The sequence below is a fragment of the Podarcis gaigeae genome (assembly GCF_964106915.1).
Source record: "Podarcis gaigeae genome assembly, chromosome: 2".
In the NCBI taxonomy this organism is placed as follows: Eukaryota; Metazoa; Chordata; class Lepidosauria; order Squamata; family Lacertidae; genus Podarcis; species Podarcis gaigeae.
In genome coordinates, this window is record NC_139679.1 from 63,794,949 (window position 1) to 63,806,416 (window position 11,468).

General features: G+C 43.0%; 1 protein-coding gene across 5 annotated transcripts in view; it reads right to left on the minus strand.

Annotated features, from left to right (window-relative positions):
• The window catches only part of CAMK2A (calcium/calmodulin dependent protein kinase II alpha), a gene marked incomplete at its 3' end in the record, with an annotated part of 112,016 nt that extends 105,818 nt beyond the window's left edge, over positions 1 to 6,198 (minus strand). For 2 of the 5 annotated variants that reach the window (XM_083728696.1, XM_083728698.1), the window contains exon 1: positions 5,860 to 6,197. In XM_083728696.1, the coding sequence (XP_083584822.1) occupies positions 5,860 to 5,921 (62 nt within the window). In that variant the 5' untranslated portion in view covers positions 5,922 to 6,197. Of the gene's footprint in view, positions 1 to 5,859 lie in introns of all 5 variants that reach the window. The other 3 variants (XR_014561650.1, XR_014561651.1, XM_083728697.1) reach the window with 3 other exon arrangements.
• Positions 6,199 to 11,468: the final 5,270 nt, after the last annotated feature.

Genomic DNA, 11,468 nt, shown 5'->3' on the forward strand with positions numbered 1-11,468 from the left:
GTTCTAAAACCTTTCAGAGTTTTTCGAGAGCGCCAACAAGTGTGCCAATGGGGTGATCTAGTGCACATTGTTCACTTAGGTTTTCAAAATATTTTGGACGACGTCCCTCTCCAAAAAGCTCCTGAGAAGGCTTAGCAGTCCTGGGACAGGAGGAGAGGCCCTCCTATGCTTCAGTAAAGAACCAGAAGCAGAAAGTAGGAATAAATGGACAGTTCCATGCTAGAAATCATTAGGAAAAGGATCAACAAATAAAAACATCAAGATTGCAATGCCTTTAAAGAAACCTATGGTGTGACTGCACCTTGGAATACTGTGTACTCTTGTTTCCTGCATCTCACAAAAGTGCATTGTAGAGGTGGAAAAGGCACAGGGAAGGGCAAGCAAAATGATCAAGGGGATCATGAGAAAGGGTTACAACTTTGGGGGCTCCTTAGATTGGAGGGAGGGCAGGAGAGTAATGGAGGAACGTGATAGTTGTGTATAAAGTATGTACAGTATAGAGAAATTATTGTTGTTGTTATTATAGAGATATTCCCCACTCCCTTTCATAATACTAGAACTTGAGGTCATGCAAATGAATCTGAATGTCGGGAGATTCAGGGCAGACAAAAGGAGCTTCTTCTTCACACAGCTCATAGCTGAACTACAAAATTCACTTGCACAATATGTGCTGATGGATGTGCTGATTTAGATAGCTCTAAAAGTGGATCAGAGAAATGCACGGAGGAAATGGGGATCAATGGCTATTGTTGTCATGATGGCCATATACCATCTCCAGGTGCCGGCTGCCGAGGAAGAACAGCTGGGGAGCACTATTGCTCTTAGGTTCTGCTTTGGGGTTTTCTATAGTCCTCTGGTTGGCTACTGTGGGAAAGAGGATGCTGAAGAGGCCCTTGAACATAAGGGTGCTCTTGTGTTTTTACAGTAATTCTAATATTGATTTACTGGATAAAAGGTGTGCATTTCTGCTGGTGACAACACCTGGGAGCTAATGATATGGAATTCCATGCTCTTTAATTATCCTGTGCTTTCGTACAGTGCATGTGGACCATTTGGAGCTGGACCATATGTGCATCTAGAAGATGCATGAGGCTGGTCTTAACCATATATTGATATTATTGCAAACTGGAACTACAGAGCTTGAAGGGACTGAAGGGTAGTTTCACCACTGCTGGTATACCCAAAGAGGAAGGGATACAAATCTTCAGAAGAGGTATCAACCTGTAGGAGAATTGGGCGCTGATGGCGCATTTTAGTTTGTGAGCTATCTGTGTTTACTACTCTCTTTGCACCAGCAATGATCAAGGAGGAGACATGGCACAATCCCCTTGGGGGGTGATGATTCAGATGTGCTGATTCAGCATTCTGAAGACTTGCAGCTCACTATGACCAAAAGCTCTGTGGCAGAACATCATATGCTCATTACGCCTTTCTAATCTCTCACTGAAAACACCACTGTATACAAATTACTGTTTTCCTAGGAAGTTCACTCCATTACTGATCAGGTCTTAATTTAGAACAATGTTCTTAATGGTTAACTTAAAATGACTTTAAAACCATTCAACATAGCCAGGTAAAGATAGATGATAGATAAAACGTAATGTTTCTCTACCAACAGTTCTGTTTCATATGGCACTGGAAAAGCTGCCCTCAGAATTTGACGGAGTTATTGTGTGTCTCAATATACTAGAAGCCTCCCCAATGAGCAAGACTGAATTCAAATTTGGATGTTCCTTACCAATGAAAGCTCTACACTTTGGCTACCTTTAAAAGGTAAGGTAAAGGTACCCCTGCCCGTACGGGCCAGTCTTGCCAGACTCTAGGGTTGCGCGCTCATCTCACTCTATAGGCCGGGAGCCAGCGCTGTCCGCAGACACTTCCGGGTCACGTGGCCAGCGTGACAAGCTGCATCTGGCGAGCCAGCGCAGCACACGGAACGCCGTTTACCTTCCCGCTGGTAAGCGGTCCCTATTTATCTACTTGCACCCGGGGGTGCTTTCGAACTGCTAGGTTGGCAGGCGCTGGGACCGAACGACGGGAGCGCTGCGGGGATTTGAACTGCCGACCATGCGATTGGCAAGTCCTAGGCACTGAGGTTTTACCCACAGCGCCACCCGCGTCCCCTTTACTTGATATCAATTCTGAAAATTGTTCTTTCCATGGCCAAACAGTAGGGTTGCTTGGTTCCAACTACTACTATTACTACCACTAATAATAATAATAATAATATGTTGGATTGGTGGGATTTTTCTTTTGCTTTGATTTTGGACAAAAAAAAATTACTTCAACCAAGGGTGCTTCCACACAACCTGTTTACTACACATTCAGCCTGATTTGTTTACGGGGAGGTTAAATGATGCTACATCAAAGTGTTATTCTGAACTTTCCTTAACACAAAAGGTCTGATCCTTTGGGGAAGTGGTTTTGCAGTGCAAGAGCTCCCAATCAACTCTCACTGTGGAACCTGAATTTGCCAGTATGCAATTGAATCCCACCTGGAGACAGTGATGTTCCAAGAATGATTTTTCAGTCCAATTTAAGACAAACATAAATATCAAACCACAGTATTTTATATGCTGAATATATTTCCTTTCTCAAGTCACTTTGTTCCCCACAGGACCCTGGAAATGTACATAATCGGAGGTATTTTACTCCGTCTCCACCAGGGGCAGCATACTCACAAGTTCCTTTTCATTGCTTGCAGTCTGCCAAAATGTACTTTGCTTTCTCATCCTGGAGTGCCTTTGTCTTATATAACACAAATAGCAACCTCCACACACCACATCTTCCAATTAACATACACTCCATATAGCCAGTGGTGTGTTAGATCTTTCAAAGAGCCATGTTTTAGGACTGCTGTGGGGAGAATGAGAAATGCCAAGTCTACTCCCTTGGTGCTGCCATCTTTATCCTGGTGGGATTTGCAAGCCCATTATTTCTTCGTTGTGTGAATTTGGATATAATAAGCAGGGGAATGGGGGACGTGTTCCCTGAAAGAACTATATTTTTGTTACACATTTACTCAATATGAGAAGGGTGTGACATTAGGCATTTCCACAAAAACATAATGCATGTTAATAATGCTAACAACGACATAGCCAAAATTTATTGATAGTAGCCCAGTACTCAAAATAATCTCTTGAAACAAATAATTTGCATACCAGTGGATCCTCTGTGAGTAGTTCAGTTTGAGGTCTAGGACACGAGTTGCCTCAGTAAACGCATGGATAAGCTTTTAAGATGCAAATGACATTCTTTGGGGTTTGCTTGTGTTTGGAAGAAGGTGCCCGCCAAACAAACCCCTTCATGTCTAGTAAAAACAATCTCTGACAGTGTCCTACATAAGAGTACATATCTTAGGATGAAGATATGCATAACCTCATGCCTCAAGTTAAACAAAACCTCTCCAGCAAATCCCACTTGTTTTGGCTTTCTTCCTGAGGAAGTGGCCATCTTGCAACCGTGTTGAGTAATATGTAATGCAATATCCAGAAAACATTTTAACAACGTGGCTCACTGCTCAAAGGACTATGGAAAACAGTGGGTGAAGTGTGCTTTGGGCAGACAGAGACATGTTCCATGCAACACTTATCCTTTCCTTCCTGCGTCACAGTCAATAACATTTCACAACCAAAGGCACATGCAGCCTTCCATGGGATACTGTGTGACACCAACAATCTCCTCCTAAGCTGTAACAGAGGAGGAAAAATGGAAGTTCTGCCACACCCTTCTGACCACAGGAATGTTTGAGTGAAGTGCTGGGTGAAGTGACAGGGAACGAGCCAGGGCGGGGGGGACAGTCAGTAATAGATGCTGACCATACCAAACTGTTGTGAGGTAACCAAAGATAGCCATCTTTTTTATTTTTAACCTGAATTCTCACACTGTTGGAACACTGTGCCCTCTCTTTCTGAGCCATCTAAACGCTGCTCCTTATAAGCTCTCCATCCAATTCAGTGGCTCTTGTGAACACTTCACAGACTCACAGCCATTAGCACCCCTCAAAATAGCGCCTGCATGAGGGCTGGGGGTGATGTTAGAAAGCTTCCCGAAGAAACAGGTTTGAGTCTTTCCCAGGTGTCAATTAAGAAGGAATCGTACTCATCTTCTGGACTCTGCAAAGTAAAGCTTTGCAGAGATCTGGCCACTGACTCATCACTCCGCCACCTATGCATGATTCAACAGCCCAAATGTTTGTGAAAATAAATGCAATGTCTGGTGAACCACATCTAAATATGTTCCCTGCACAAATGCATATGTGCACACACATCAGAGGGGTACATGTACCCTGCTAGTTTAAACGGGTTCAACTTCTGTGGAGTTGACTCTTACTGAATTTATCCCACTTTGTCCTGATCTCCGCTTTAAATTGCATGTGCTAAACCACATGTGTTAACACATGAGTCTAATTTCCTCTACCACCCCTTCTCGAATCTTGTTTGCTGTGAAGATATCCCCCAGTGCAACTAAATGCATCCAAAATTCCAGGTACTTGCATGCAAACATTTATACGTATGCAAAGTACCACTGTGTGGACTTGGAGAAACACGAATATCAGCAAATAGACACACCTACATATTCAAATCAGGGGCACATATTCACAATATGTTGCAAAGACAGAAAAATGCCAGCACAAACAAGAGGGTCTCCAACAAAGGATTATTTATACAGACACTTAGGATTGTCAACGTGTGTGGAGAAAAAGCACATAAACACACAAAAATCCATAAATGCTCACTATTCGAGGATCATTTATAGGAGATACCTTTCCAGTCTTGAACATCTAAATGTGTTCTTATGAACAAGTTACATATCTATAGATCTAGATATACAGACACACATATAAAAGGCACACTACTGATACATGAAAGATATATGCATTGCCTGATATGCATCTAAGATACTTGATCATGTAAAGTGAATTCTCACATTCTTTAAAGTGAAGTGCATATGCAAAGTGAAACAGATATATAAATTCACAAATGTGGTCATATATATGCACACAAACATACTCGGAAAAAGAGATATGCAAGCTGACTGCAAAAGAGAAGTGCAAACCTAGCTGTGCATGCAAAGATGTGGTTTAATATGCAAAACTATACACCGTCACATCTGTTCATTACAGTCTCAAAAACCCAACTGGCATTCTCTCATTCTGTTTCTATTGCATGTTTTTACACACAGGTTTCAGGGTTCTCTCTAAAACTGTCTCACCTGAAAAGAGGGTTAAGGGAATGTAAGGAACGGGGCAACTGCAATCCAGGGCTGCTTTATAAATCACCAGTCCTTCGTTCCCTGGGAAGACAGCGACTTCCCCGGAAAGTTGTGCTTTGCGAGGCAAATCAAGCACATCAACTTCCCCAAGAAGAAAGTGGCACTTGGTGTAATTATTTTAACCAGGATCCTAGTGCCCTTGCCCTCTTCCGCTGGGTCATCTCAGAACTACTGTACAGATAGAAACACAAGTACAGTATACAGACACAGCAAGTGTGAACGATGTTAGCAAGCGATTTTAACACTTCCCACACTGATCTCATTGCTTTACAAAAGTGGAGGAATATGGAACCCTTATTTTATCAGCAGACTGAAAAAATGTTTTGCCAGCTCCAAGACTGGCTCTCCTTTCCTGGAAGCCCCCCTCCTGCCCTCTTTAAAGCCTACATTTCCCTGCTCTCCTGCGAGTTTGTTTTATTGTTCACTCCGTTGCCTTTTCTCCCCCCGCTCCCCCTGGGATGCCAGCTGTTCCCATTCTGGCTGATGCCTCCATCCCCCCTCCAACTCCTCAGTCCAGTACTCTCATTCATTTCCAGTACAATCCCTGCCCCCAAAACACACACACTGTATCTGTCTTAAACTTACTTCCCCAGCTCTTCAAAGAGCTGGTATTCTTCCGTGAACCGGGTGCAGGTGATGGTTGCCATCCTGGATGGTGACTGCCTCCCCTGGCGTGAAGTTTTACACAAACACCTCTCCTCTCTTGAGCAGGCACTTTCTCGTTTTCCTCTTCGCTCCTAGCGCTCTCGCCTTCTCAGAGGTAAATAAGCGAATATGTATGATTGACAAGCCTGGAGATAATGATGAGGGCAATTTGTCTTCTCAGCCTCACAAGCCTTCGTCAGCATCCAGTTCTCCATAGCAACCACCTCTGGAACGCCCTGGTTTTGTTGCCTGGGTAACTGCTTCCCAAACACCTGCTTCGCCCGCTACTTTGCAGCTCTCTAACGCCCTGACTCTGTCACTGTGAAAACTGCATCCTTAGCCAGAAAACAGAAGATGACTTGAAGGAGAAGACCATATGTATGTATGTATGTATGTGTGTATATATATATGTGTGTGTGTGTGTGTGTGTGTGTGTGTGTGTATAAATTAAGTCAAGCAACTGAGAATTAACTGGGGCAAAAAGGTTACTATGGAAACTGCAGTTTCCACATTACAGGATGGACTCTGGAAAGACAGGATGCTGTTGCCCTGGCAACTGCATCTTATTCTCCAGAAAGACAGGTATTGCTGCGTTGCCCGGGCAACTGCAATACTTTCAAGGTTTAAAGGAACATTATGCTTCCTTCAGCCACAGCTTCTTTTGGGGGAGATATAAGGGGCTGCTTCTGAAGACACTTGTGAGTCTTACTTAGGACCATTAAAGGGATACACCATGGTTTTTGAATAAATAAAGTATAAAGCAGTCTGAATTTTTCCAATTCCTGTAGGGGGAGCAGCTAAAACTAATTCAGAATCCGCAAAACCTTCTGGAAAGCAGCAACAGAGCTTTATTCCCAGTAGGGTGTCTGGCCCAGATTTCATGCACTTTCTGTTTCTGCCATTGGAACTTAGAAAAAGGAAAAGGGGGGGGGGAAAACATTTCCTGAGGAGTGGGGGAGGAGAAAGAGAGAGAGAGAAAACAAGAACAGCATGATACAGTAGTTAGTTATATGCAGCTGCTGATGAGGAAAAGCATCCTGATGGAAGGACAGGTTGCCTAGCAGACATCAGTCCTTGTGTGGATGTGATTATGGAGTGTGGGCTGAGTTAAGGATGCCGGAAAAGTATGCCTACATTTTGAGAGCCATATCTTCTGCCAATAACCCTGAAATCCTCCCTCTCTAGCAGTTGGGAATGCAATGAGCTAGCCTTTTCGCATATTAAAAGGTCGCCCACACAGGATCAAACATATTAAAAATGTTTAGGCTTTTCCACATCTTTGTAATGCTTGTGAGGACTATTTTATATGGTTGTGTGGCAAATGCTTGCTTATTTCCAGTTTTCATATTATTATTTTTCAGCATTTCCATCCATGAAGGTGTGTAATCAAAGGATGTGCACACATAGCATTTTATTTTAGAGTCCCTGGAAATTGAGCTCCCACCCCCTAACTAGTCCACACACAACCTAGACCTGTTGCTTGTTTTTCCCTCCTAAAAAACACTTCTTGACAAACTGGTTTCATTGCAAAAACAAAAGCTTATTGCAGATTGCTTCTGCATCATAACCCACAGCATAATTGGTAGTCTCCAGCAATGGGGAGTGTATCCTCACCTGCCCAATGATATGGTTGGTGGGCATATACCAAGATTGCAAGGGGAGAATTTTCAAACAGGGTTTTTCCCATAGTACCCACACCCAACTGTCTGCATGGCAGGATCTCCAGTACAGTCAATCTATAATGAAAGCAGCATGTTGAGGATGAGCATGAATGACTACATAGCAAGAAAAATGACACTTCTGTGCTACAAATTGGTGTGTACACAGCCAAAGAGCAACCAATGTGGAGTTATTTCCTTTTCCTTCAGATACTAAATTCTACTACTGGGCTTCTCATTCTTATACAGTGTTGTATTTTAAAATCAAAGTGCCCCCATTTCCCAGCAAGTTATCTTATTGGCAGGCTTTGAAAGAGACAAGAATTCATCATGCTCAGTGGTAGCCATGCTCCAGCAGAGACTACAGGCATTAAATGTTCCAGATGCTGTACTGCCTACATTAGATCCATTCATTGATCCAGATCAGGATTCCAAAATGCTCTGATCTAAGCGGCAGAGACCTGTCCATGCCAGGACTTGCAGAGAATTCTGGAAGGAAGAACACCAGTCTGTACAGGTATGAGCAAGCAAAGCACTGTACTAAAAAATAAACCTCTTCATTGAACAATCAAGGTTTCAGTTTGTGTTCTGGTTTCTAAGAGTTCCAGGCCTCTTAACTCAACAGATGCTTGCACATTAAGAAATATTTCTTTCGTAAAACAGTGACAACAAACTCAGAGATTTATACTCAGAGCTTTGTGGTGTTCACAAGTACCGGAAATGATGCAACTGGCTGCAGAAATCAACATTCTGACCTTTAATATTGAAAGAATTTTTCTAGACCTCATGATGTCACGAGTTGAGCTTGAAAATGTGTGGGCAATGTCTGGTGTAATCTTTGAACCCATAAAGGGAACAGTAGAGGTTCTATTATTAGACAGCTTTCCTTGAATAACACCACATTACTATGACGAACAGACACAGTATACCAAGTGTGAAGGAGTGCCCTTGCTAGAGGCAATGGAAGTAATAACCCTCTCCTGTTGTCGCTGTCCTGCAACTGCTATTAATGGTGCAATCCTGTAGTCAAAAGGATCTGTCACTGAATGCAATGGAACTTATTCCTAGGTAAGTGTGTACATGATTGCAGCCTCAGAGGTATATTGCCTTTGAACTTGCACTGGTAGCTATTAATAATCTTATCTTCCAACCAGATAGCTCAGGTAGAACATGAGACTCTTAATCTCAGGGTTGTGGGTTTGACCCCACGCAAAAAGATTCCTGCATTGCAGGGCGTTGAACTAGATGACCCTTGTGGCCCCTTCCAGTTCCATAATTCTGTGATTCCATGAATTTGCCCAATTCTCTTTTGAAACCATGTAACCTAGCTAGTGGGCATTAATAGACCTTGCAGCAGCAAATTCCACAAAATAAGCATGTATTGTGTGAGGAAGTACTTCTTTTTGCCTGTCCTGGATCTATTGCCAATCTATTTCATTGGATGATCCTGGGTTCTAGTATCATGTTTTTCTCCACGCCATACATACCTTTATAAACTTCCATCCTGTCCCATGCATGAATCATGGAAAATCAGCAAATACACATGGGTTTAATAGACATGTTTCATGCTACTTACAGAATTCACCTTCCCTTGGCATGGAATCTTGATCCGAGTTATTTCTTTAAGTGAAGACACACAGAGAGACCTAAAACTAGGGTGAAAGGCAGACAGGCCATTGCAGTTGCAGCCTGTTCCAAAATGATTTCATCACTAAGGAAGCATGCCACTCACATTCCATTCTCAAACATCTGCAGGTGTCATAGTGACCGGAGCAGTTCTGGACAATTTGTTAGCAGCCAGCATTATTCTCAGTAATGCTAAGAAGCAAACTACTTCTAGAGTGGACTTGTTGCAGAGATTCCTCTCCACCCCCACCCCCATTTTAGAGGTTTTGCACCCCATTCTGTAGGTATGGTAAAGAATTGGGGAAAGGCGCAAAACTAACCAGGCTGAAATCAAGTCCCAAGCCACAGTGCTTTTCTGCAGCAGGGAGAAGGAGGTAGAGAGAGTGGACCAGAGTGGGGTGGGGTGCTAAGGTGGATGTAGAAGGATAGTCAGAAAGAATAAGATGGGGGAGAAGGCAATCCTGAATGGCTTTCCATTTAATTGCACTTTTGCCATCTTCGTGAAAACACCTGCTTTTTATTCCTCCACACAATACACTTCAACTCCATCCTCCAGCAGATTTCAGTCAGATGACATGTTCCATAGGAGAATCAACCTCCTGTCCAACAGCATGGGGGGAGAATATTTGACTGAAAAGTGGAGAACTACAGTAATTATTATTTTTAATTGCAAAAGGAGAAGCTGGGGGCGAGATGGGCCGGGCTGCATCAAAACTGCATATATCTAAAGCCAAAAGCAGATTCTGTTTCTCCGCATTCCTGACATTGTTACCTCAGCAGTGACTAACGAATGGTGTTTGTTTAAATGGCATGGAATAGTGTTGAGAACAATTTGTCAGCAAATGGCAGGAGGCCCAGCTTGGAACACAGGTCTTAGAACGTCTAGGAATCTATGAATGTCAGACTTCCTGCGTTAGGTCAGAGCGATGGATCCAGGAGCCCAGCATTCTGTCTACCAACAGTGATTAGGCAGATGCCTCACAAACATGGCATGATGGGGACGTCTTGGCCCCTCCTGGAAGAGTTTGTACAGATGACTGTTTTGGCCAGTGACTTTTCCCTTTCTGCTTTGCTCTCTCTATAGCCCTTCTAGAAACAGTAGAAGACCCTTACAAATATAATGGCTAGTTAATTGCTTTGCTTCCAGGAGGAAAGTGCTCTAAGGAGACAACTTCCACATTGTCCAGGAAGAGAAAACACATCACCATGGCACAGGTTTGCATAAAATTTATATGTACAGATGCAGAATTAAAATAATTACTATAATTTAAATAGAAATACATCTCACTATATTGGGAAGGCTCTGTTTGCTGTCCAGCTGCTAATGATGGTCTCCACTCTTTCTTTTTACCAAGGACTTGGATTGGACAACAGAGGGTTCCTTGAAAACAGAGGACTCTACTCTGATAGCCTTTCAAATACAGGACTGTCCTCTGTCAAATAAGACACGTGGCCACCCTAATTTACATCCAACTTGTAAAAAATGAATGGGAGGCATATACTCCACTAGTAATAACAACAACAACAACAACAACAACAACAACAACAACAACAACAACAACAACAACAAAATTATTTATATCCCGCCCTCCCCAGCCAAAGCTGGGCTCAGGGTGGTTAACAACAATAAAAGTCAGGAGCACAAATCTTTCTAGGGAGGGAAACTGGTGAAACCACAAGGGGATGGAAAAGAACAGTCTTGCTCCCTCCACCCTTTTAAAGGGATGCAAGAGGCCTTGTGATCCACCCAGAAATGTTTGAATCAAGAAGAACTTCTTGGAAAAAAAGTCAGGCACATTGGATTGGAGAACAGTGTCTCTTCTTGCCATCAACTTATTTATTTTTATTTGTTTATAACATTGAGATCTTGCTAAATAGCCAAAAAACATGGCTCTCATGAAGACTGCAGTGCCAACAATGTAAAAATACCAGATATATCCTAATTGGGTAAAAGCAGATTATAACTACAAACAAGGCAACAAATCAGTCATCAACCGCCCCACATAACAAAAATAGACCAGCAACCACATGCAAGACCAAAGGTGTTTCTAAATAAAGATGTTTAGGGCTGCAGTCCTAAACCCTGGTCCTTCCAGCTGGAGGGAATGATTATGTAGCAGACATCCCCATCCACTGGCCTCTGCTAGAGGGAGGGAGGTCCACCAACACAGAGACTCCTGCTTGGGCTGCAGAAACCCCAGCACATTGGACATGTCAACCAACATAACCGACACAGGACCCCAAAATGGGGGGCTGCAGAGGAAG